The 26,886-nt window shown below is 42.5% G+C and overlaps 2 protein-coding genes and 1 long non-coding RNA gene across 5 annotated transcripts in view; 2 read left to right on the top strand and 1 right to left on the bottom strand.

Annotated features, from left to right (window-relative positions):
* Positions 1 to 14,412, top strand: part of PPP1R21 (protein phosphatase 1 regulatory subunit 21) — a 59,982-nt gene extending 45,570 nt beyond the window's left edge. The window contains exons 17-22 of the mRNA XM_028515866.2: positions 605 to 847; positions 3,883 to 3,915; positions 5,091 to 5,207; positions 7,686 to 7,784; positions 11,413 to 11,541; positions 13,658 to 14,412. Coding sequence (XP_028371667.1) covers positions 605 to 847; positions 3,883 to 3,915; positions 5,091 to 5,207; positions 7,686 to 7,784; positions 11,413 to 11,541; positions 13,658 to 13,687 — 651 coding nt within the window. The 3' untranslated portion in view covers positions 13,688 to 14,412. The remainder of the gene's footprint in view (positions 1 to 604; positions 848 to 3,882; positions 3,916 to 5,090; positions 5,208 to 7,685; positions 7,785 to 11,412; positions 11,542 to 13,657) is intronic.
* An 8,227-nt stretch (positions 14,413 to 22,639) lies between these two features.
* On the bottom strand, positions 22,640 to 24,127 carry LOC118501088. Its single transcript, XR_004903665.1, has 3 exons — positions 23,930 to 24,127; positions 23,528 to 23,666; positions 22,640 to 22,825 (listed from the first exon to the last, which is right to left on the bottom strand). It is a non-coding gene; the product is annotated as an uncharacterized LOC118501088 (long non-coding RNA).
* A 107-nt stretch (positions 24,128 to 24,234) lies between these two features.
* Positions 24,235 to 26,886, top strand: part of STON1 (stonin 1) — a 48,767-nt gene continuing 46,115 nt past the window's right edge. For all 3 annotated transcript variants that reach the window (XM_036027940.1, XM_036027941.1, XM_028515256.2), the window contains exon 1: positions 24,235 to 24,316. The gene's annotated coding sequence lies outside the window, so the exon portion shown is untranslated. The remainder of the gene's footprint in view (positions 24,317 to 26,886) is intronic.

Here is a 26,886-nt window from a genome sequence, read left to right on the forward strand (position 1 = left end):
AGTACCCACCTGGCCCCATGGATAGTTGCTACAATATTATTGACTATATTCCTTATGCTGTAATTTAAATCTCTGTGGTTATTCTGTAACTGTCAATTTGTACTTCTTAATCCCTTCACCTTTAAAAAAAATTTAGTCATTTTGGTGATGTTGCATTGCTTTTCCTTGATAAAAGGCGATATCAAGCACTTTCTTTTTTATGGTTATAATCTTGTTCAAGTGTCTATTCAAGTCTTTTTTTCTTTTTTCTGTTTCTCTCTTGAGTTGTCTATCTTTTTATTGACTTGTAGAATGCTTTAATATGTTCTGGATATTAGTCCTCTATTAGATACATGTTTGTTCCTCCACTGTTTGGCCTTCCTTTTTATTCTCCTAATGATACCTTTTGATGAATAGAGATTTTATTTTACTATAGCTCAATTTCTTAACTTTTGGGTGTCCTTTTTTTGCATCCTGTTGAATAAATTGTTCCCTATTCCATGGTCAAGCTTTTTGGTTTGCCTCTGTGAGGTAGTTTTGCTTTACATTCTGTAAAGTATTAGTTTGGCCACTAAGTTTTATCTTCATCATCCTCTAAGGTGCAGAACTCTCTGTTGCTTTCAAGGTTCAGCAGAGTTTGGAGAAGATTTCTAAACTGGAGCAGGAAAAAGAACACTGGATGTTGGAAGCACAATTAGCCAAAATCAAGCTGGAGAAAGAGAACCAGCGAATTGCAGATAAGCTGAAGAGTACGAGCCCTGGACAGGCAGTTGGGCCGGCCCAGGAAAACGCCTCTGTGGTGAATGCTTTGGGCCAGGAAGAAGCCTCAGCTAAGGCCGTGCTGGAGCCAGTTCACAGCACCAGCCTGGTGAGTGCCGTCTTTTTTTCCTGTTAATGGCAAGGATCTAACCTAATGTTAGTTAGGTTAACTAACCATATAAACATGTCAGTTTATAATAGGAATAATCTGTGTGCTTCAGAAAAAGCAAGTTAGTAAGCAGATGCCTCCTTCAGAAAGCATCTCCATTAAATTCCCTTTGATTTTACCTGAGACTTTCCCATGGTGAGGGCTGTGTTCCTGGAAAAGATATAGCAAGTCAAATTTAAGATGATTCTGTTTTTCCATACAAATATTTATTAAATGGAATTATATTTCTGACCAAAGGCTAAATGCCTAGTTCTTTATAGAAATGACCACAAATACAATTTTAACCAATTATGTGGTATATTTCTATACACTGTAAAGCTTTATGGCATACATTTAATACAAAGATCCATCACATTAATTTTATTTCATAAGGCAGTAGACTGGCAGGTTGTCTTGCAACTTTATATTTAATTGCAGTGATTTAGAAAGTGAAGAAAAATCTCTTTTGGAGGTATAAAATTCAAAGTTACTTTGAGAGAAGTTTTCTGATTATACTATTCTGCCTAATGTAAAAACACATTAGAAAATTTAGTAGGAGAGAAATCAGGAAGGGGAAAAAACCCCTTCATAATCAGAAAGGTCTCATTAAGGGCATTTTTACAAGCATTTCTTAAGGAACTTGAGACAAGCCACGGTTCTTCTTGAAGTCCTTGTCCTGAGGTGTGTGACTTTATCCCATAGCTCCTCGATGCTGTTGAAGAACAAGTCTGGTCCTTCTCACATTTACCTTGCACCTGCATCAGAGCGTACCTAATAGTAAAATATGCAACCCAGCTTATTTTCAGAATGTATACTGACCTCATTGCCGCTTAACAATATCAGAAACTCAAATTATTGTTAATTTTCCTAGGTCTGATCATGGTATTATGATTATTTAGGAGAATAAATTAATTTTGGGGAGCTAAATGCCAAAGTACAGTCACACCTCAGTACTTGTTGGCCTCGGAACTCATCAAACCCTGTACTTGTCGCATTTTGGCGAGAAAAAAATGTTTTGGCACTCAGTGCTAGCTCAGGACTCAGGACACATGCTAGAACTTGTATGAGTCACGAGGACGCCCCTCAAGAAGAAATGTTTGCTTGGTACTTGCAATGAGTTCGGAATGAATAACAATAAGTACCGAGGTACCACTGTTGTTACGGTTAGGTATTATATTGTCTATAGTTTATTTTCAGATTGTTCAGAATAAATATATACATACAGATAAATAAAGCAAGTGTAAAATGTTCATTGAGTATAGGTGGTGGCTATAAAGATGTTTTTTATACTTTCTTCCCCAACTTTATGTATATTTGAAATTTTTTATTATAAAATATAAGGGAGAGAAAAAGAAAAGTTTTAGAAAGGCGAAAGACATAATGAAACTTCTCAGTGTTTGGACCTGAATGGGTGCCATGCTCACAGAAGAATCCCACAGTGAGCCCCGCACAGAGTGCTGTGGGGTCACAGAGAGGTCTCTGGAGGCTCAGGGAGCACATAGGGAGGTAACCTGAGTGCGCTGCCCAAGTGAGTGAGTGGGGGTCCAAGGCAGGAGAAGAGTGCTTGAGGGAGAAGGCACTCACCACAGACCTTGCTTGCCCTCTGCCTGTCACAGATTCCTGCCAAAAGTGACCTAGAGATAACAGATAAAACGAGATGGTGTTTTCTGTCTTTGGTGTTTCTGCTTTTCAGTCTTTCTTTTTACTCCCTCTCATTTAAGGTACAGTTGAGATTACCTCACTTACCACATTTTCCATGAGCCCCAGTTTTGGGCATGGTCTTTGATAGTCAGGATTAGAGACCCAAGATACGGTTGGCCACCTTTCATTTTTCATGCGATTGATTCTGTTCCTTTCCCTTAGTTGCTTTCAGTGGAACAAGAGCTTGGATAGACATCTGTACGGAGGAGCTCTGTGCTGTCTCACATTCTCAAGTCCTAAGTGGGGAGTGAGGGGGTAAGAGTGGGGAGGCAGAATGGATACCAACGTAGTCATATTTGAATATATAAAATTAAACAATTGGTCACTGTAAACAGTTTTTAACGGAAAGGGAAAGACTAATTGCTACTCCTGCTTCAGTGAGTAGAAAATTATGGCTCTTCTTTTTTTAAAAAAAGAAGTCGTATAAAAGACTGTTCATAGCTAGGTGGGCATAACATTCTTTAGTACACGTTCAGTTGATCTGCTCACTGTTCAGAGTGCTACTCTTGAGCATATTATTTAGAACCTGTGGAAACTTTATTGGGTGTCATCTGACGAACAGAATACATTGAAACTAAGATTCCAATAGCCTTTTTAAGTTACTCTACCCAAGCACCCGAACCATGACCTGAGTGATCATAACATTCTGTTTTCCGCATCTCGATCCACAGAACCAAGCTTTAAAACCTGGCAGCACTTTAATGTGCCTAAAATTACATTTTCATTGATTCAAATCTGAAATGAATATTTATTGATATTCATTTCAATATTCATATCAATATTGATATTCATATCAAATAAATACATCAATGTATTTATTGATGTCATAATAACATTGCATCAAAAATGTATTTGTCTCCTTTTTAATTTTCAGCCAGTGGATTTTTTTTTTTTACCTGTTTGGAATGTTCTGTTACAATGGTCATCATCTTCGCTGCTGCTTTGGAAATAGGCACAGAAACAACAAGGGGAGTCAAAAGCTATTCCTCTCTCTTCACAATTTGTTGGTTTCAGTGATGAAAATGACTAACAGCATTTTGATAGAGGAAATAGTGGTGATCGTAACTCATTACTGCCTCATGGGAGAAATAGCAAATGCGGGTACCTCTCCGCAGGTACTGCGTCCTTGCAGTTTACTACAGTTGTGTTTTAACACAGTCCCAGGGTAATCTGGCATTCCAGCCCCAGTGCTCTTTAAATGTGTGAACCGAGAAGAGAAAATATCATGTGCTTAAACTATTGTGTTTGAAATGTAAACAGTCTATTCTAAAGAATTTTTTTTCCTTATGTTCCAGATTGGGGTTTTAACCAGGACATCTGACAGTGAGGTAATGTGTACTTGGCATCATATCGTTTGTTAGTAAATATCTGGCTGTGTGTTTGTTGACAAAGCCTTACAAATGCCAGCTTTGTCTAATTGTGTTTTCTGACCATTCTAGCAAATATGGAGCCAGTGTTTTCTCCCTCTATCAGGGGGTCCATATTGCTTTTCTCTCTGGTTCTTTTTTAACTGTCCCAACAAATTATAGCCTGTTTTGTAAATGCCTCATTCAATGACTTGAGTTGGCAGTTTGACAAGGTGTGGCTTGAGCCGGCCATCAGCTCGCTGGCATGCTGGGTGAGGCTGAGCGCCGTCAGCCCGCCCCGTGGGCAGGCTGGGAACGCAGGGCTTTTCAGGGGCTGACGAACAGTGTGCTTGCTGGTTGTCTCCAGCCCTTGAGTGAGTGAACCCAGGTCAGATTTGGCTTGTCACGTAGGGTTACAAATTTGTTCTGAAATATTATGAGATGTAACTTTATAAATAACCATTAAAAGGACGTTAAAGTCATTTAAATTACCACTCAGTACAGTGAGCTGGTAAATATAGTTCAACATGGTTGATAAATTCTTTGATTTCCTTATTGGTTATATACTTTAGGTAATCTTGAACTTCTGCATATATTTTTTAACTAAATTCAATAGTGCATCATTGCTAGAGTAACTAGAAGTAACTACTAGTCTGGGACAAGGGTCATAACTTTATTATAGCAGTAGTTTAATTGATCAGTATCTTTAAGAGCATTAAAGCTGTGTTAAGATAATGTTGAAGAAAAAAGAATGCTCAGATTTTAGGGGTTCCAGTACATGCTCCCTTTTTCTTCCCCTTTTCCAGTTAGAGAAGGACACAGAAGTCAGATGGAAATTTTGAAAGTCAGGTTTATGGCTAATGAAAGCTGATGGAGGGACATGGCCCTGGGGTTCCCAGTACCTCACTTGTGCTGGAAGCCACAGCTTCACTCTGAGATGGGCAGATGTTGAATATCAAGACATTCAGAGTAGTCCTTTTCCTGCCCTGTCTGAAGTTTCTTTGAGGGGTAGGAAAACAATGACTCCCCAACAAATTTCAAATGAAAGTGTACAAAACATTGTGTCTTTTTTCCCCTAACATGAGTTCCTTTTTATTTTTCTAGAACTGCTTCATCTCACTGGCATTCATTTATTTAGTTATGTGTGTTCTATTTAGCTTCCAGATGTGGAATCTCGTGAAGACTTAATTAAAAATCACTACATGGCAAGGATAGTAGAACTGACGTCTCAACTGCAGCTGGCTGACAGTAAGTCAGTGCATTTTTATGCTGAGGTGAGTGGAGAGTTGATTGGATTTGGTGGTTTTTTCCCTGACTCCTTCAGGAACCGGGTCACCGTCCTGGTCTCCTGCTGTTCACCAGAAGAGAGAAGTCAGTGTGTGTACACCAACCCCAATTTTTCATTTCAATACATACAGCACTGGTTTGTCATTTCTAAGTTGATGAAAAATAGTTGGGACTTACAGGTAGCTTTCCTTAGGGTCATGTATGTTTTAGAGTGTTATTACTATAGATTACTTCTAGAGAGCTATATGCAGGTAACATTCATAGGCCAAAGAATTTTCATATAGGGAAATTAGAAAACAAAATATACCTTTTTCCTTTTTAAAAAAATATTTTTCAGTTTCTAAATGACATTTTATTGAAATGAGTTACTGTAAGTGATAAAACTATAACCTTTCTTTCCTGGCTGGTGTGGCCCAGTGGACTGAGCGCTGGCCTGTGAACTGAAGGGTTGTGGGTTTGATTCCCTATCAGGGCACATGTGTGGCTTACAGGCTGGGTCCCCGATGGGGCACGTGTGAGAGGCAACTGATCAATATTTCTCTTGCACATTAATGGTTCTCTCCCTCTCTTCCTCCCTTCCCCTCTCTTTGAAAATAAATGCGATCTTTTAAAAAAACCACCTTTTTCAACCATTAAAAGATTAAAAAGCTTACTTTTGTTACAATTTCTTCTTTCCTCACTAAATAATTAATTTTCTTGAGAACTGGAAGAACACTGTGCAAGGTAATCAATAAAATTATATCCCATTGATTAGAAGGATGAAAACGAAGAAAGTACAGTATCAAAGAGTAAGAAACAAATAAGGTAGAACACCTAAGAATCTCTGTAGGTCTCTCCTTTGAAACTTTACATTAAAAGGTCAGCTGGGGATGTCAGACAGAATTATAATGCTGTTAATTGTTAAAGAATTTTATTTAAAAGACAGCACCCTTTATTGGGACCTTACTTTGTGATTTTGTCCAGTAACTGCAGAGATGGAGAATAGGAGGCCAGTTGCTGAAGTGGAGAGGGGCTTTGCTTTTTTTCCTGCTAAAGTAAATGATGTACCTAGCTCCGTGTTGCTCATAAGTAACCATTACATACCTGTTTGATGAGTGGTCAGTACTGACAGCTTGAAGGGCCCTAGAAAACAGGGAGGACTGCAGACTGGATGACTTACAACAAACCTGCTGAAGTACTTAGCATCTGAGACACGTGGTGCAGTACAAAATCTTGTCCTTATTTGGATCCCTAACTGCCTTCTGAGTTGGTGTTCCAGACTTGATTGTTATCTTCATGAGGACCTGAGCCTTGTAAAACTCTCTCCTTCTTTTTCAGGTTTAGTGCTGAGCACATAGATGCTTGGTTAATAGAGGGGGGTTGATTTGGCTGGCTGAGCCTCCCTGAGATGAGTGGGGATGTTGGAGGCTGTTTCATTGCTTCTCTTAGTAAATGTCTTTAACACAAATGTGATACAAGAATTATCAAATTGTCCTAGTTTTTCCCTCATCTGTAAACAGGAAATGGTAACCCCCCTGTATGACTTTACTGGAATAATTAGTCTGAGCATCTCATGTTGACAGAGCATTTGAATGTGTCTCAGCAGATTCTCCTCATCTGTCTCTGGGCCTCATCAGGAAATTTAGTGATTCTTTCACTGGCACACTCTCTTTAAACAAGAGTGTGAGATAGAATTTTTTCTTGCCTTGGCTGGCATAGCTCAGTGGATTGAGCGCGGGCTGCGAACCAAAGTGTCACAGGTTCGATTCCCAGCCAGGGTACATGCCTGGGTTGCAGGCCATAACCCCCAGCAACCGCACATTGATCTTTTTCTCTCTCTCTGTCTCCCTCCCTTCCCTCTCTAGAAGTAAATAAATTAAAAAAATCTTTGAAAAAGATAAAAGATAGAATTTTTTTCTTTTTTCTTCTGTCTCTGGACAGCCTAGGTTTGGTAAAACCCCTAAAGAAAGCAGCTGGGATATTTACAATCCTGCCCTCACTTTTTTGATTCCATGTACATAGAGTAGACTATAAAGCTTTTATTGATCCTGTAATGTGGTCCTTCATAAAGGACTTAAAGCTCAAGAAAAGTATCTTAGGATCCATATTGCCTAGTCAGATGCCATTGGCAATGTTTGAAATAACCACTTCCTTTTTGTCCAGTGTGAGTATAAATGAATCCTGGGTAAATGTAAAAACTTTTTATGTTTTTTGTAACCATTGGTCATTGGACCAGAGCTAGGAAAAAAACATTGATGAGCTTGGGTTAGTAGACATTTTGTTTGCTTATTAAAATAATCTGAGTGGGACCTCGTTTTCCTGATGTGTACTGTAGCATCTGGTACGAGGCCTGCAGGTATTCTGCAGATACTGTGAAGGGAGGGAGGGCTTTGGTTTGGGGGACTGTCTTCTGATAATCTTCCCTGAAGTAAATGTGCTTTTGGAAAATGCCCTCTGTGGTAATGGAATGCTCTCTGATTTAACAGTGCCGAGCACTCTCTAAAAGACTAGCCTTGGCTGAAAAGTCCAAAGAGACGCTGGCAGAAGAAATGAAAGTAGCCAGTCAGAGCATCAGCAGACTTCAGGTGAGTTCATAAGTACCTAAGCCATTTTCAAATTTTTTTGCATTCAGAGTTCTTGGACAACAAAGTCAGCATTTGCTTTCTAAAGTAGAGGCTTGTGATGGTAGACTTGCTCGATGCAGGGTTGCTGTAAACCTTCTGTGTGTAAAAATACACAATATCTATAAAATATACTAAGACGAGATATACTTCTTTTTTTTTAATATATTTTATTGATTATGCTATTACAGTTGTCCCATTTCCCCCCTTCTCTCCCCTCCACCCTGTACCCCCCTCCCACCCACATTTCCCCTTTTAGTTTATGTCCATGTGTCATACTTATGAGTTCTTTAGTTTCTACATTTCCCGTACTATTCTTGCCCTCCCCCTATCTATTTTCAACCTACATTCTATGCTACTTATTCTCTATACCTTTTCCCCCTCTCTCCTCCTCCCACCCCTCTGCCGCTAACCCTCCATGTGCCCTCCATTTCTGTGGTTCTGTTCCTGTTCTAATTGTTTACTTAGTTTCTTTTGGTTTTGCTTTAGGTGTGGTTGTTAATATTTGTGAGTTTGCTGTCCTTTTACTATACATGTCTTTTCTTTATCTTCTTTTCTTAGATAAGTCCCTTTAGCATTTCATAAAATAAGGGCTTGGTGATGATGAACTCCTTTAACTTGACCTTATCTGAGAAGCACTTTATCTGCCCTTCCATTCTAAACGAGAGCTTTGCTGGATAGAGCAATCTGGGATGTAGGTCCTTGTCTTTCATGACTTGGAATATTTCTTTCCAGCCCCTTCTTGCCTGTAAGGTCTCTTTGGAGAAATCAGCTGACAGTCTGATGGGAACTCCTTTGTAGGTGACTGTCCCCTTACCTCTTGCTGCTTCTAGGATTCTCTCCTTCGTTTTTACCTTGGCTAATGTAATTATGATGTGCCTTGGTGTGTTTCTTCTTGGGTCCAACTTCTTTGGGGCTCTCTGAGCTTCTTGGATTTCTTGGAAGACTGTTCCCTTTGCCAGATTGGGGAAGTTCTCCTTTATTATTTGTTCAAATACGTGCTCAATCTGTTGCTTTTCCCCTTCCGATTCTGGTACCCCTATAATTCGGATATTGGAACGTTTAAAGGTGTCTTGGATGCTCTTAATCTTTTCCTCAATTTTTTGAATTCTTATTTCATCATGCTTTCCTGCTTGGTTGATTCTATCTTCCTTCTGGTCCACTGTATTGTTTTGAGACTCATATTCCTTCCTTTCACTATTGGCTCTCCTCCGCGTGTCTTCCTGCATCTGTTTTATGGTAATCTGCATTCTTTCATCTAAATTTCGTCCAAAATCCACCAGTTCCGTGAGCTTTCTGATCACCAGTGTTTTGAACTGCGCATCTGATAGATTGGCTAATTCTTGGTTGCTCAAAAGGATGAGTCCTGGGGGACTGATCTGCTCTGTTGAAAACATAGTTTTTTTTTTTCCCTATCTCTCCTTTTTTTTCTTTTTTTTCAGTCTGGTTGCTCTTGTTACGGTGGGAGCGGAGCCTTAGGTGCTCACCTGGGCTGGGCACCCCAGTCGCTAGATTGTGACGTTATATGTGGGGGTGGGGCGGGGGCGGGAGAAAACAATGGCGGTAGTTCCGTTCCCCTGGACTCAGCCCCTTGTCTGAGCTTCCGGGCCGCGAGTTCTGCCCTGGTCCACAATCGCTGCCCCTCTGGGTCTGCCAGCCGCAGCTTCCGTACTCAGGGATCACCGCTGCCTTCTTGCGCCCCCGGACGGCTTTTACGCCGATTTCGCGCCAAACCTTCCCCCGGCCTCTGCGCGCCGCCGACCGGAGCCAGCCCTGCGCCCCGCGCCCGCCGGGCTCGTCTTCTCCTACCAGTCCGGATGAACGCGTCTACTTCAACTTCTTGGCTGCTTGACTTCCATTCAGATAAATCCTCTGCCGGATCTGGGTGTTATTCTGATAGTAAATTATTGTTGTAAATTATTGGTTTTCTAATCTTGGTTGTACGAGGAGGTACGGTGCGTCCACCTATTCCTCCATCTTGCCGGAAGTCCGATATACTTCTAAAAAATAAAAAGTGAAGTCTATTTTGTCTAGAGAAAATAAAATAAAGTAGTAGCATTTGACCTCTAGACACACATCTTTCTAACCACTTTATTTCTGACTCATTTTATTTATTTATTTATTTATTTATAAGATTTTATCTATTTATTTTTAGAGAGAAAGGAAGACAGGGGGAGAGAAGCAGAGAGAGACATGAATGTGAGAGAGAAACATCAATTGGTTGCCTCTCTTATGACCCCCACTGGGGACCTGGCCTGCAACCCAGGCATGTGCCCCGACTGGGAATCAAACTGGAGACCCTTCGGTTTTCGGGCAGAGCTCAATCCACTGAGCCACACGAGCCAGAGCTCTAACTCATTTTAACGTAACATCTCACTTATATAAGACAAAAAGTGGTTATATTGTTTTTTTCTGTGACATGATTTTAATTTTAAATAGTTTTGTAGTTAGCATTTCTTTTTCTATAAGTAAAATTACTTTTATTTTTATAAATGAAAAGATAATTCGTTATACAAACAACACTTTTAGCAGAATGCTAGCTGTCATTATCCACTTTAAATGAATTATGAAATGTGCGCAGAAGTTAAAGCAGATAGTTGTATCTCTTTATACCCTTCATGTGCCTACTTTGTATTTCTCAAAATTTTCAACTCTATTTTAAAAAATATGAATATTTTAATCACAAAGTGTCACCTTTGCTGAGTCAACAGAATATTTATCAGCTTATGTCAAAGTTGCCAATTATGGGTTAAAATACCAGTAATTACTTCATTTACAGTAGCACTGAGCTTCTGTAAAATGTTTTCATTCCAAATATGGTAGTGTGATCCACAGTGATGTCAATGCGAAAGCATTCTTTAAAACAGTACCTGTTTACCCACAGTTCGTTCTTTTCTTCCTCCTTGTTACTCCCTGTCCCGTTACTTTCATTCTGTTCCTTCTCTTTACTGTTTCATAAACTGACCTAAACTGAAAGGTAGGGCTGCGAAATATTTCTCCTTACTCACTGCTTTGTTTTAAAGCCTTGTTTCCAGAAAGCTCTCATTAAATATAAACATGACATGGGCAAAGAAAAACACATTAGCACAGCAACACCCACTTCCTCCTGGCTTCAGATTGGTGTGTGAGATTAGCTGGGAGCACAGGATTGATGGAAGGGGCTGAGCAGAGTTAAGGGATGGGAAAGAAGGGAAGGTGTTTCTTCCAAGGACGGTCCTGCCTGGAAGGTCTGCGGGCCATCCAGGTGTGGCATGGTACCGGAGGCGGACTCCCCTACCTCGCCAAAGGCTTGGAAAGATCAAGTAGCTCTTGTTTTTTTTGTGAGTTTTGTACCTGGCCTAGAAGGAAATGCTTATGTTTTTCTAAACACATTCAGAACTTTCTGAAGGCTCAGAAAAACTTTTTCCTCATGTCTTTTAACTTTGTCCTCTGTTAAGCCTTTGACTTACCCTTCATGCTAATTGATCATATAGGTCATTTGGATAAGTGGCTTTTCCAACTTTTTAAAAAATGAATTTAAAAAGCTTTAGAGTGGTATGACTAGTGGGTTTTTGACCCCCCCTTTCCCCGCCTCTTTTCCTTTGCCATTTAGGATGAACTGACAACTACCAAGAGAAGTTATGAGGATCAATTAAGTATGATGAGTGACCACCTGTGCAGCATGAATGAGACATTGTCTAAACAGAGAGAGGAGATTGACACACTAAAGATGTCCAGTAAGGTAAAAAGAGGAGGGGCATAGTCTCTGTACAATATAATTTTTAATGTATTTAATATAAGATATTTCATTGTTGTACATGTCAGGATCGAAAGGTTAAGAGGTTTAAAGCATTTATAAATCATTTTATGTATATAATTTGTCCTATTATCCAAAAGTAAAGTTAAGTTTCTTTGGCTGAGTTATAAGTTGGGAGGAGGTCTGACCTCTAAGGCCCTAATACTGTGTCCTTTGTTTTTTGGCATTTCTGCTATGTTATGTAAGTTTGGGGGATTCTTAGGAGGCGTATCATGGGACTTGGCTGTTTTCATATGAATTTAAAATGGTGCTGTTGAAGAGTAACCCTCTTTAGCAAATGTATTCTCAGATATATCCATATAACCTAAGAATATCTTGTCCTTTTAATTCCAAAAATATTCCTTTGATTTCATTTCACATGAAGCCTCCAGGCTGGGGTCAGTAGATACTGGGATTATTTTTATGTCGAAATGCATCTCCATGTGTCATGAAAAGGAGGCTTCAGGAGGCCCGGGACTTGGTTCCATGCATCGTCTCAGATGCCTCGCACATTTTGATAACCCAGACAATACTGTACCACCACCAGCTTGGATTTACTGTCTCCATCCTGTGCTGTTTGAAATCCACTGCTGCCCCTTATTGATTTAGCAGGCTCTTGCTGAACTCCTGCTGTGTGCTGGCACTGGGAAGGAAGCAGAGATAAACAAACCATAGCTTTATTTATCATCTGCCAGTGGTGGTGCAGGGCAACATTCTTTAATTGGCGTCTCCTTGGAAAGTATATTGTGTTAATGTATTGGAATCTGCATTATATAGTTTTGTTTCTCAGGGTAGTTTCATGATATTGATTGGCCTCTGGCTACTTTGAGAGTGTCTGTGATGTTTTTCTGGGACATCTTGTGATGATTGTAACCAGCCAATGTGGTTTTGATTATGGTTCTCCAGTTACTTGTGCTTCAGGAAACTTGAGCTTGGAGGTAGGGGGTGGGGGTTGGTTCTCTTAAAGAATGCCTCCTTTAACCCTTTTGGCCTCTTGATAGTCTAGCAGGGCAAAAGCTGATGTAGAAAGAACGTACATTAGTCCGAGCAGCATGAGAAAGCCTATTTTAGCACCTAACATATGAAAGAAAGTAGCAGGAAAACTTCAGACTGCAGACCTGCAGAATGCATTTGATTCTGAGTGGAAAAGGGGAAAAGGGTTGAGTACAGTAGAGCTCATTATAGCTACTTTAGAAGTTAGAGAATTTTCAGGCCCTCAAAGAACTTTTTAATCTAGTCCTTAAAATACCCGTCATTGATAAAGTCCTGAGTTAGAGATCCTTCTTCACTTTGTACTCTATATTGTTAACCTTTCTTTGATTATGCTATAATCACTATTGCTTTCTCCTCCTCCCTGTCCACTAATAATTCAGATTGCCAAAGCATAATCTTATGGCTGAATTGACATTATCTCCACTGGATACCAAGTAAACATCCTGAAACCATTTGCTTGCTATTATCTTGCTCTTAATGTTTGTATTCTGCAAGCTTTTCCCACTTACATGAAAAGAATGTATTTGTATCTAATAGTTAAGTATAGGAATCTAGTTAGAATATTTTTCTAAAAAGTGAACTTCTCCAGAAAGAGGAAAAGTTATGCAAAAGTGGAAAGTCCAAATGTCCATATGTGAGGGAATTGGGAATAAGTTAAGACATCTTGCTCTCCAGCTTGTTTCCAACCAGTGTCAGAGCTCCGTTCTGATGATAACCATTGCCATTTGGGTGTCAGCTGGCACATATGCAAAATTATTATCTGTTAACACCTTTCAAAGGTACTTATTTAAATAGCAAAGAAACATGTTTAGGCTAAAATGTCTTTCTTTATTGCCTGCCCTCAGCCCCCAGGGGTGTAAGGGCCCATGAACTTAGAGGTGGGGAGAGTTAAAAGTAACAAACTGCTCTGTGATTACTGAATGAAAGCAATGCAAAATTATTAGCTTATCTTCTCTTGGAAATTAAAGTCCAAAGTGGAATATGGCTTCCAGACAGCCTGGTCTATAAACTATGTGAAATGTTTTTCTTTAAGTTCGTGTTCTTACTGTTGATATTTTTCTTTGCACAGGGAAATTCTAAAAAGAACAAGAGTCGATAGTTTACACATAGCTGGTTGGTGACTTCTTTCCAGAGCTGCTACTGCTGCAGGGAGCTGCTGCTGCTGCAGGGAGCTGCAGGGCCCAGACTCCATGACCAGTGCTGGCCGCCTTCAGAAGCTGCAGTGTCGTTGGACCTAGTAAACTAGTCAGTGTTGTAAATGACCTTGAAACACTCAAAATATATTTGTAACCAGTAAGGCAAATACGGAATTTGGTGTTGACAGTAAAATGGAAAACTATACACATACCATGGATATTGTAGGTTTCCTTACGCTGTTTTTACCGTGCACTTTTTAAAATTAGGTTTTAATTTCAGTATGTAAGAACAAAAATATTTTGTATATTTTCAAACTCAATTATATGGTAATTGATTTGGTATCTATGGAATAGATATGTTTCTGGATAAAATGCTTACATTGTCAAACTCATTACTTCTTGCTGTAATTGAAAGCAATTTCCAGATTCTTTTTGAAGATTTTTTTCCCTTCCCTCTCTCTCTCTAATCTTCCCTTCCCCCTCTCCCTCTTATCTTCTCCCTCTCTCCTCCCCGCTTTCTCTCTCTGTCTCCTCTCTGTCTCTCTCTCTTTCTGGGAGGGAGTGGGCCTTGCAAACTTCAGATCTTGTGGGTTTATCATTGTCTTCAGCTCTTCAGGACCCTCTCTGTGTTGGAATAATAGCTTAAGGAAATTGATGTCAATAAATTCATATTTATATCAAACCTTCAGTCTCTCTATGAAAATTTGATAAAGGAAACTGAAACCTATTAGAATAGGCTTTACAAAATTTACCAAATCCCAATTGACTTAGATATAATCTTTTCAATCCCCCAAATTGGAATAATTGTATGGTTAATCCTTTAGTAAGGCTTTGAGTTTTGCCTTGAGAGGTACTTGTAATCATACTTCAGGCTAGGACCATGAGGCCTTTGGGGCTCCTCTTGGTTTATTTTATAAACATTGTGTCATTTCAATGTACACTTCAGAGGAGTCTCTCCCAGGACCCCCATTCTCCCTCTCTAAAGATAGTGATTGCTCCTTTCTTCTGAGTTACTTTCACAGGCCCATTTGACCCGGGCAGGCCCAAGTCCCCAGATTAGTTGAGATGTTGCTGAACCGCTTCCTCCCTTCCTCCCAGTCTCCCTGCCTGCAGTTCCATCTCCCTTGAGCCTCTTCTCTAGGCAGTTGCTAATCACCCTCCAAAATGCTTTATTATGGTTGGCCCGAGAGCTCACCAGTGGCTTCTCTCTGTGCTCCGCACATAAGCCAACCCCTTGGCCTCGGCCCCAGGTCCTCCTTTGCCTGTCACAGAGAGGCTGGTTGTTATGCCCGGTCTTCACAGTAATGAAGTGTTTGGATCCTGCTTTGGGGATCTTGGGTGAGTCAGCTCAGCCCCATTCTTCTTAGCTTTGCAAGTCCTTAGCCCCTTTGCCCTTTTCGTGTTCTGTGACTTGCCCATTTCCAGCTCTCTATCAACTGAACCAGCTGTTTTCACTGCAGCTGTGCCTAGGCCCCCAGGCACTGTAAGGGAAACATCAAATAACCTCGCTGATTGGCCCCATCATAAACTTAGGGGTTCCAGCCCTGCCAGGCCTTCAGTGCTTCCTGACAACCCTTTTGGCATTTTTAGTCTATTCCTAGCCCTCGTCTGGAGGGTTTGGGACAAAGAAGGAATGTCATCTGACTTACTTTTTAATGGAATTGTCAGCTGCTGTGATGGATTGTCGGGGAGCAGTGGTGGAAGCAGGGTCCCGTTAGGAGGCTGTCACAGGAACAGGAGGCTATTGAGAGAAGATGGTGGCCTGGGCCCTGCTGGTGGCAGTGGGAGTTATGTGGAGTCCGTTTGGATTTCTTTTGAAAAAATGGTTGACAGGACTTACTGACAGATTTATGTAAAATTATAGCTCCTTCCTACTATATTTCTATTGTCATCTGCTTTATTTTACTGCTTAAGTCTTATCATAATCTAATGGACAGTATGTTTTGTCTATTTATCATATTTACTGCCTGTTTCAGCCTCTAGAAGATACAGCTCCATGAAGGCGGGAGTTTTGGTTGTTTTTTTACTGCTGTATTCCCTGTACCTAGAACATAGCCTGGCATTCAGTGAATGTTGAATGAACGTCAGTTGGATGGGATGTGGTGCGTGAGAGAGAGGAGTCAAAAATGCAGCCAAGGATTTTGGTCTGAACAAACCTGACTGAGAGAAAAGAGTGAGGGAGAAGCAACTGGCTACCTAGTTGTAACTTAAGCCGAATACCTGGGAACCATCTCCTTTAATTCTTCTGCGCATCTTACTGGTCTTACAGAGTCCTCCTGCCCTTGGCAGTACCTCTTGATTCTAACTGCTGCTCACTTGATACCTTAAATTGAGCCCTGGCTACCTAATATCTGGACTATTCTTTCTCGTACTCCGGGCCTCCCATCCCTTTTACCAGAGCATCTTTCTAAAGCTTAATCTCTGCAGAACCTGACAGAAGGCCTTCCCACGGTTCCTCATTGCCTGCTGGGCACTGTCTGGCAGTGTTGTGTGCATGTAAGACACGTATAGCCGACCTTCTCTCCCTTTCTCTTCATTTTTCTCCATGCATCCAGTGTACTTCCCTCTACCTTTATGAAAGCTCTCAGCCCTGGCTGGTGTGGCTCAGTGGATTGAGCACCGGCCTGTGAACCAAAGGGTCGCAGGTTTGACTCCCAGTCAGGGCAATATGCCTGGGTTGCGGGCTGTGTCCCCAGTAGGGGGTGCATGAGGGGCAACCACATATTGATGTTTCTCTCCATCTCTTTCTCCCTCCCTTCCCCTCTCTAAAAATAAATAAAATCTTTAAAAAACCCCCAAAACTCTAAGTAGGTCAGGAAAAGTCTTACTTCTCCTGCACGATGGGCCTCTTTTTCCCTCAGAAACACTGTGAATCTTGGGATTGTTTCCCTCTCTGCTTTGGGGCTGAGAGTTGTGTCTCCTTCCAGCTGTGAGCTGCCAGAGCTCCCAAAACAGCCACCCCTGTTATCCTGCATGGCGTCTGGCCCCATAGACTCACAGGCAAGAACTGTGGACTGGTTGGCCCTTCTGAGAGGGTCAGTGCCCCTTGGGAGTTTTCCTGAGTCTGGAGGACAGGGCAGGGCTGTAAAGGGTACAGTTGGTTTCCTGGCAAAGTTGCTCCTTTTTAACTTACTTGGTCAGATTTTTGCTCTCTTGGTGGAATCCCTTCCCAAGGCATATAACCACCACCATTCATTAACCATTTATCATATGTCAGGCATGGGTAAGACTTGACATATTTTATTTAAACCTCTAATAACTGCTTCTCATGGTCACATAGCTAGTACATGTTGAACCAGGATTCAACCAGGTTAGTCTGATTCCAGAGCCTGGATTATCTTATTGTAGAGCACAGGTGGCAAACCCCAGACCCACGGGCCAAATCCAGCCCTCTACCTTGTTTTATCTGGCTCGACACCTTGTTTCTACCCGGCGGCAGCGGTGATCTCCTTGCCCCTAGTTAAGGAGTAGTTACATTTACACATTCCTAAAATTACATTCGGCCCTTTGAAGGCAACTGTGAGGCTGATGTGACCCCCAGTGAAAATGAGTTTGGACACCCCTGCTGTACCTTTCAGTTGGGGTATTCAGTTTTGTTCCTATAGGCTGTATATATAGTATTTGGAGGATGAAATATATTTAATTTCTCAGTAACTCCAGTATTTCATTCAACTCTCTCGTTCCATGTCTTTATTAAGCACCCCTGACCTCTTCTTTCAGTCAGCTTCTGGTTAGCTTCTTGGGCTAGTAATGGCCAAGCACAGTGTTAGCCTTTAGCACGCTTTTTTCATTCCCCGATGTTTCATTTTTATTTATATATTAACTATTATACGAACCTTCCTAGTTACTGAACTCCGAACTGAATGTATTTATGCCACAATGCTGCCCCTTCCTTATAGTCCTCTTTCTGTACAAACCTTATTGTTACCTCTCTTTTCTTTAAAGGACTTTTCTAACATACACAGAAGTAGAGAGATGTATGCAAACCCTTATCTCCCTACCGCTTGTTGTGAACATTTGTCAATCTCGTTCTATCTTCTTTCCACACTTCTTTTTTTTCCTGGCGTAGTTTAAGGCAGTTCCCAGATATTGGCTGACTCTGCCTGCAAATACTTCAGTTATGCACATCCTTGTAAAAATGGTGAGCGCTGACTTCTGACTCCGTCTTATCCATTTCATCATTCATTCAACAAGTATGTATGGAGTGCCTGCTGTGTGCTCCGTCCTAAGAAGACTGCGAAACACATGCTGGCTGCTCCGAGAGCGTTGAGCCCGCTAGTGAGACGACAAAGTGATCATGGAAACACACCCTTACACACTGTCATCCCGCCCTGGGACTGTCTCAGAGCAGCAAGTGAGAGAGAGTGTGTGAAGGCTATAATTTTTAAAAATCAAATGCCTATATTTCAAGCTGTATTTCAAGTACTACAAAGAAAAATAAAACAAGGCAAACAAACCAACAAAAATAGTTCCCTGACCTCCACCTCCCTGCCCTGATTTCATGCTCCCCAGAGGGACCGCTTGCACTCACTGTTTCGGTGTCTGTCTCCCTCATTGCAAACAGCATGTTACTAGTGTTCTCCTGTTGGGCACTATCAGTTGACTTCACACTTGAAAGATGGGGAGTTGCCTGTGTTTCAACTATGCCCCGCTCTGTACCACTCATATATACATATACACACTCTCTTTTCCTGTCTTTAAACTAGTTATATCAATGTTTCAATTAGGTCCTTACTCGGTATATACTGTATTATTCAAGTGCTGTTCATAGCCGAGTCATATAATGTGCTATGGTTTCTTTCCCTTTTCTGTACAACTCTTTGTTTTTCCTTGGTGTTAATAGTTGCATTTTTAAAAAATTTACTTACATTTTCTGTGTTACTTTGTTTCTAAATTCTCTCGCAGGTGTATAGCTCTCCTTTTAGTGTGGTCAGATTCAACTGAGTCTTCAGCCAACTCCATCTTCTTCGAGAAGTCTCTCCTGGAGCCCTTTGACCTGCTCTGGGCTGCTTTGGTTGCTCTGGGCCATCAGTGCCACTGCCGTCCTGGAACTCCCTTCCTCATCACCCTGGGCATCACGTGTCTCCCACTCTTAAAATAACCCTCTCACACGGCCCTTCCAGTGACTGTGCTGTCCCCTACTTGCCATGCAGCCCACCTCTAAAAGACTTGTCTGTTCTGTTTGATCCTCTGTGGCATGGAAAGGAAAAATAAGAGATCATTCTCAGTCTAGGCACAGAATAGGGACAGTTGTTTGAAGTCCACGTAGGAATGAAAGGGGGGAAAAAAAGGACTTTCAAGTAATCATACACTGTTTCCTGGAGAAGATGGAATTTTCAGAACTTATTGAAATGGCATTTCCTACTTTTTCCTTTTTTTATATACTACAGGCTTGTTAAAAGTTTGGGAATGAGGAAAAGTATCAAGAGCACACATCTCTCTTTGTAGAGATTCAACTATTAACATTTTTGTTCCTGCTTTTTTATGCATATATAAAATACTTGTTTTTAATCAAAATTGAAATTTATAAGAAATTCCAAATGAGGAAAAAAAGTTCTGTAATAGGATGGGGGTAATGGTTGGATGGCTGCACAACTCTAGGGTCACTGTTCCATTATGTTCTGTAACAGCACTGGGTGACCCTCCAGGCATAGTCTGTGAGGCTGTGATAAATAGCATGTGTCCTGTGGTAGCATTATTAAACAACCCCCCCCCCCCCGATTATCTTGTTACAAGCAACACTGCTCACTTTTCAAGGCTGATAAAATTGGATTTTTCATTGCTTTTGGTAAGAAACTCACTCTACCAACTTCAACTCACATACTTTTTAACAACAAGACCAGTTTCCCCAATTTATTATCCATTAAAACAACAAAACTCAGCTGCATATTTCCAAACAAAAATGTTAGATAAAGGAAGTAAAATGAGGAACAAATTAGCCAAGAAAGTGACCGAAAAGTTGGAGCAAAAGGCTCTTTCCAAATGACATGAATTAAAGCCTTCTTTATCATTAAAATCCTCAAGAGAGAACAATGTGCAGTTAATCATTTTGTGTTTTGGAGCATTAACCCTGGAAGTTGCTCCCAGCTCTTGAAAGCCTTCAGACTGTGTAACGTTAGCACGTAAAGATAACAACTTGTTTGATGATGGCTAAGAAAGCGTCTGCCAGAGCCACACTGACAAGGACTAGTTTGTTCTGTGACAGAAGAAGAAACTTCTGTTCTTGGCTCAGGGCCATGTCCTCAGACACCATGGTGATAAATGGAAAGCTTGTCAGTAAGCCGTTGCCCATGCCTTAAATTTTTAAGCAGTTTAGTAATTAGCTCCAAATTAGGAAATTAACTGGCAGTCAGAGCTTTAGAGCAGGAAAACCCATTATAGCTCTTCCAAATCTTTGAAAGCAGTGGTTATGGAGCATTAGAATAACTGTTTTCATAAGGAGAGGATTATAAGAATTGACTCCTAGGTGAAAACATGGTGGAGGCTATTTTCTGCTTTGCTGGTGTAGGGGCCTCAAAAGGCAACTTCTCCACTTAGAACCTTTGCAGTTTGTTTTTTCGGGAGCTTTAATGATCTCTGAACTCAGCCCCACTTCTCCCTAAACAGCAGAGGAATAGCTAAGTGGTGACACCACAAAGGTCCAAAAATAGAATCAACACAGTTCAGCTAATTAGCAAAGAACAAACTATCAGTCACATCTTGCTCAGATGGTAAAGAATGTTCTCCCTCTCTTAAGCTTTCCCATATTTTAGGACACTTCTGTTGTGTGAAACTGTCAGCACATCTCATGTAGTCATTTCCATGTATGCCATTTCCCTAAGCAACTTCAGATGTGTGAGGCAGGAACCATGCCTTATACTTACTCCTCCACAGTGCCTAGTGGAATGTCCTGTACATAGTAGGTGTTCAATAAATACTAATTGGATACATTTTAGGGAGCAGGCTAAGGGACCAGCCAATAGCAATGGTCAGTGTAGCTCAAGCCACACCTAAGAGTGTCCCATTTCTAGGACAAAGGATAGCCAATCGTGGGCCATTCTAAATTACGTGATCATCCCCTTAAATGTCATTGGTTTCAGTTGGCATGCTCAGTGAAGATACGGGCTTTTTATTTATGTCTGGAAATTTCTATCCAAAGAATATTCAGTTTCCTTGTGGTAAAGGTTGTTTAAAACCAGTGTGTGCTTCAGATATTAGGCCAGAATGTTTCATGAACCTAAAATGGTGATTTTTTTCCCTACTTTATTTTTACTTTTGTAAAAGCCATCCATACACTGTAATCTTTTTTTTTTTAGTACAGCTTCCCCAAAGCCTTCACTTTCTTGAATGAATGTTGCAATATAGATAGAGACTTAATTGTTGTAAAGTGTTTAGAGAGGAATGTTCTTAAACAACCCTTTAGGGCCAAGCTTGTCTTAACTCTGAAGTCCTCACTTTTCCCAGCTACATCCCCTTTCAACGTGGGCATTTTCCCTTCCAAGTTCTAACCAGGCCCAACCCTGCTAAGCTTCTGAGATCAGCCAAGATCAGGCGCGTTCAGGGTGGTATGGCTATAGACCAAAATGGGCATTTCTGCAAACTGGTTTGAATTTCTATTAATTGATCCCAACAGCTTCAGCTGCTTTCAGTTTTGAGGAATTCCACATTAATCTGCTGGGTCACATCTATAGACACTTCGGGAGCCTCTTGTTAAACAGTGTGGAAGTTCTAAATCATTTCTAAATTGGAGGAAAAGGCTGCCAGGAAAGGGAACTGTTAATACAAAGGAGAATGCTATCATCTGAAGGTCTACTTAGTGTAGAGCAAGGAAAAGAGCAGGGACTGGAGTAAAACAAGGTCACGGCTGACGATTGGTGGCTGTGGTGGCTTAGCTAACTGAGGCTAAGCAGGCTGAGCAGTTTACCAGCAGATTTTGGTACAGAGGAACAGTGCCAGGAAAGGGTCCTTTGGAAATACGTGATGGAGTTACGAGAAATAAATCTGCATTCATGAAAGTAACAACCTTTGGGGCAGTGCTGAGTCATACAGAAGAGGTGGTGGTGTGGTGGGGGTGCTTCCCTTGCAAAAGATAAGTGGTTTTCAACCAATTATGTGTTCTTTAGAAAATTATGGGCCTATTTGCTTTGTAGTAGTGTCAAACTTTACAGAGATTTATTAACTAGGTGGACTACCTACTAATCAAGGCCATACTGCTCATACAAAGATGATAGAATTAAAAAGGTACTCTATTGTACTCTATTTAAATGCAATGAAAATTGCCATTTGTCAAGTTTATTGTTTCCTGTATGAGTCAGTCCTTTCTCCAGTTGTTACCTGTGGCATTTTCTGAGATGGGTTGGCCTCCCTAGGAGGCCCGCTGGGTGGACACAGGATACAGGAGGTTGAATTTGGAGCTTTAACCAGAAGGCCTGGGGGCAAGGCACCTCTTTTTTTTCCTTCCTCTGCCTTACTCCTTGTTTTGCACCTCTCTCAGCTCCTTACAAGAAGCCTGGCTTGCCAACGCCCCTTCCCTCTTGCACCTGTCTGGTTCCATAGAAGAGTCTCTGAAAAGTTACCAGTCAGTTGACTTTTGTCTTCTAGTCTCCCTCCTGCCCTTCTTCAACCGATGACCATCCCCAGGAAGGTAGCTGGAGGAAATGAGGAAGAGGTGACCTGGTGCCTTTTACTGTTTGTTTAGAGGACCTCAGGGATAAACATAATTATTAATTTTATCTGAGAAGAGAAGTGTTCTATATACTGTGTTTTGCCATGTATAATGCACACTTTTGCCCAAATTTTTGAGGGGAAATAAGGATGCACATTATACATGGGTAGTACTAATTCCAAGTATCTAAATATAAATTAAAAATTGAATTAAAAAATTAAAACAAGATTTTTTCCTGAAACTTTGGGCCAAAAATGGTGAGTATTACACACAGGAGCACATGGCAAAACACTGTAGGTCCTGGCTGTGCGCCTTCAGGCACTCCCGTGTCCTTTCAGAATGTTTCCTTCCTCACAGCCCTCGGCTCAGGTTCTTAACTCTGGGTGGAGGTTGAATAGGATACCGAGTATCTTTTCTGTCCCACCAAGGGACTCCAAAGCCAAAAATAAGACTATACCTGAAAGAGCATTTAAAAGAGGATCACACTGTCATGCAAACACACGGAAGTATTCAGTCAGAATACCCTCATTTTATTTCTACCAACGGGACACAGCACGTCCACTTCAGATGTTCACTAGCGCCTCCTTGGGCCGAAGCCCTCTCTTCCCAGACAGTCATCTTTCAGGCTGTTAACACCAACATTCCCCAGTCACCATTCTGAGGCCACAAGGACTTACTGGTGCCTCCTGTATACCAGGCTCTGGGAGCGCAAAAGTGACTAGCACACCACTTGGGTCAAAATATCCCCTTGCTTAAAAGCTTTCATGGATTTCCTTTGTTCTGCTTCATGTCGTCACACATTCCCATCGAAACATTTCCCGCCTCTCCGAAGGCTTCCAGTCTAGCCAGCCTCCAAAGCACCCCATGACCCAGGCGGGGCCCAGAATGCCCTCCTTTCTCCCCGGAGTCTGTTCAAGCCCCGTTCAGGCTTCCCATCCTGGGGCGGCGTGCCCTTCCAGGGTAAAAGGCACGGGCAGATCTCTTCATTCTGACTCCTTACTCCTGAGGAGCCCCACTTTTGGAAGAGGCTGAGATGCCAAGCGCCTTGCCTGGAATCACCTGCCAGCAGATGAAGCAGGGACTAAAAGCCACCCTCTAACCTCTCCTCAGAGGACTCCTCTTCTGCGCTCGCAGACAACAGGCGTCGGTAAATATTTACCTCCCGCCCCTGGCACGCAGCCAGGCCCTTCACCAAGCTGTCCTGCATCCTCCTCCTCCTCCTGGGTACTGGTTCTCCCAGGAAGGTGAGGGTTCATCTTTACGTCCATCCTACCCTACAACCAGGGCGCGTCCCACTTCTGAAAGAAAAAAAAACCACCACCCAGAATCTTCAAAAAGAATTCTTTAGTTCTCATCACAAGACAAAACAAAACCATCCAAATAAAAAGAAATCTCCAAGCCAAGTGGAAAAAACAGCCACAAAGTTCCCCCATCCACCCCATCATGTCACCACTCAGGGGTGACGACCAGGTCCCAGGGAGCGGAGTCTCCGGACCTGCCAAGGGTCCCTGCCGCCTGCTTCTGGAAGGCCTGTAAAGGTAACGCCCACTGCACCCCTTACCCCTCTCTTTTGCTGGAGGGAGCACCCTCTCCCCTCTTGGGGGCTGAGATTCAAGGGAAGGAAGGGAATGGAGAATCAGTTTTGATCAGAATCAAAAAGGGGATCCAAGGTAGGGAATCCAAGGTAGGGAAGGAGTGAGGAGAAAAGGGGGAACCTGTCAAAGGAAGGAGCAGGTGGGGGGTGCACAGCAGCGTCTCCGAGTTGCAGCCGTCCCTCCCCTCCCCTCCCCTCTCCTCCCCTAGGCTCCCGGCCCTCCCCTCCTTCCCTCCCCCTCCGCCCCCTCCTCCCCCTCCTCCTCCGCCCCCTTCTCCGCCTCTCTCCCTCTTCCTCCCACCCTTCTTACTCCTGTGGACGTCGGCTGGAGTCGGAGCCCCAGTGGCGCTGTGGGTGAGTGACCAGTCCCGGGGGACAGACGGGGAGGCACAGGGAGCCCCCTTTCCAGGGTAGGGAAAGTTTGCGGGTGGGGAGTGCGGGCGCCCCAGGACTCGGGCATCCCGGGGCTGTGCCGGAGTACCATGCCCCGGCCCCCCAACGCTGCCCGCCCTCGCTGCTCCGGAGCTGCCCAGGGCCCGCGGGGTGGCCCCGACGGGGCTTCCCCTCCGCACCTCAGCTCCGGGGCTGCTGCGACCTGGGTCCGGCTCTAAACAGAAAGAAAACTCAGAGAGCAGAGCAAAGAATCCAGACTCGGTTCTGAGGGCGGGGCTGGGGGCTCCTGCGTTCCGCGCACGGTCCTGGCCTTCCCGTCCTGGGCCACCAGTCTCCGCGCCTCATCCTCTCTCCGCTCGGGGGGGCTCCGAGACTTTCCCCTCCTTTCCCCAGGCTCCTGTTTTCCGGGCTGCAGCCGCCCCGTCCCTCCTTTCCATGGGAGGCTCCTGTCCCCCAGGCTCCCACCACAACCGGTGTCTCCAGCCCCGTGTCCTCTGCAGCGGCAGAAGGCGATGACCCAGGTCAAGGGGCTACAGCCAGAAGACGTTTCCTGCAGGAATGACCGGCACTGGGATTTGGTGTTGGGTCCCGTGGACCCACAAACTGTACCTTTGGAGTCCAAGGGGAAATTAAATTCTGTGTAGTGCTTTTTAGGATTTTACTATTTCTATTGGTTGAGCATCTTTTTAGAAACCTCAACTCTGCTTTTTTTCCCCTCCTCTTTAACTCTGCATAATAATGGTATTTCATGTAATTAGCCTTTCTAATTCTGGGGAAAAAAAAGGAATACAAGAAAAAAATAATAAAGGAGAGAAGAAAGCTAAAAAGAATGCTTGCTGTGCAGAAGCATTCTTTGGAAAGTGAAGACTTGTTCCTCACTGAACCGCTTTAGTGGGAGACGGGAGTGCAGTGTAGCCTGTTCTCAGACCGCCCCAACAGACCGGTATGGCCTCCTGGAGGCCAGAAGTTTTAATTGGCCTGACAGAAACCGCAGTGTTCGTTGGCAGTCCTCATTGTGGCACATTCCCTCTGCATTTCTCTCCCTTCCTGCTTCTCTCCACCTCTCTCCCAACTCCCCCACTCCCCGTTTCTCATAAACAGGAGTTGTGAAAATAAGGCAGTGGGATAAGCTAAAAAGAGCAGGACCACAAAGAAAAAACGGCCTCACTTCTTTTACTCCTGAGGCTGTTGCTTAACTTGACTCTGATTGGGTGGAAGAATGTTTAGTTCATTGTGTGGTTTTATGTCAGTTCTCATTAAGGTTGAATCAGTGTTTCCATGACAGGCCTCGTTCTCCTGGTGCTTAGAAGGAGCTTGTTAATTCCCAGATGGGTCTGGACAGGTCACGCCTGGAATCTGGAGATATTTTGGAGGGGGGCAGGATTGATCTGGATTGATATTGCTGCCCCTGGCCCCTCGGATGGAGCAGCAGGGGGCAGCCAGAGCTGGAGCTTGCTTCCACCTGAACTAGGAGGGAAAAGCTTTCCTAAGGAGTGAGCTGTGTGAGCAGGATTCTAGGAGGTATTACACTTTTTGTTTTTAGGGAGAATGCACTTCTGAGAACTTTAGCCTTTCCCGTTTCTATACAAACAATTAGTGTGATTGTAACATATGTGCTAACTAGATCAGGTTCTGACCGACCCATCAGAACAGGTCAAGATGTTGAACTATTTGGAAATAAAGATTTTTGGTAAAATGAATTTCATTAGAAATAAACTTCTTTATTTTGAAAAGGACATAATTCATTTTTCTCTGCTGATTCAGTTGGACCATTCCCCATTTGTACGATTAGTAAAGTTTTACTGTGGTCTCCAAGTGTGATTGATAAAGGAAGTGTTGTGACGTCCTTCCAAAAAAAAAAAAAAGCCCTTAAATTTTGAACTTGTTTGGCCCAGTTACTTAGAAAAACAATGCACTCAGATAAAAATCTTCAGTCTCTTCCTCTTCCTGAGAATTTTTAATAGTGCATTTAATGCCCCAGAAATCAACCTTATGCTTTTTGGAGAGAACTCGCCTTCTGCCTGGTTCAGCTTTTGAACCAACACTTTATGGAATCTTGTTAGACTGGGTGGTTTGCCATCAGTCACAGTTTGCTGTGCAGTCACAGGTAGGCTGCTCTGGACGCTGGGGGTATAATGAGTGCTGGCAATTGTCTCTTACCTAAGGAGCAGGTGTTCTGGACGGTGAGATGAGGCTGCATCCCCAGTGAGCCAAATGGAAAGCAGCCAGTGATCATCGGGCTGGGTCAGATGAGCTGTAAATACGTGAAGTGTGGGGCCTGCAGGGAGGAAGGAGGGCAGGGGTCATTAAGAAGTAGAATAACCCAAAGGAAAAGGATGTGGCCTTTTCAAATCATATTGTACAAGCATACCAAATTATACAGGACATGCTTAGGGTATGGTGTTAAATGTGAAAAGCAGATTATGAAATAGAAAGCACTGTAATTTTACTCTTTAAAAATACATTCAACAATATTGGAATTATATGCATTGAAATGAATGGTGGAATTATAGATGCTTTGGATTTTTTTG

The sequence above is a fragment of the Phyllostomus discolor genome, chromosome 6 (genome assembly GCF_004126475.2).
Source record: "Phyllostomus discolor isolate MPI-MPIP mPhyDis1 chromosome 6, mPhyDis1.pri.v3, whole genome shotgun sequence".
Taxonomy (NCBI): domain Eukaryota; kingdom Metazoa; phylum Chordata; class Mammalia; order Chiroptera; family Phyllostomidae; genus Phyllostomus; species Phyllostomus discolor.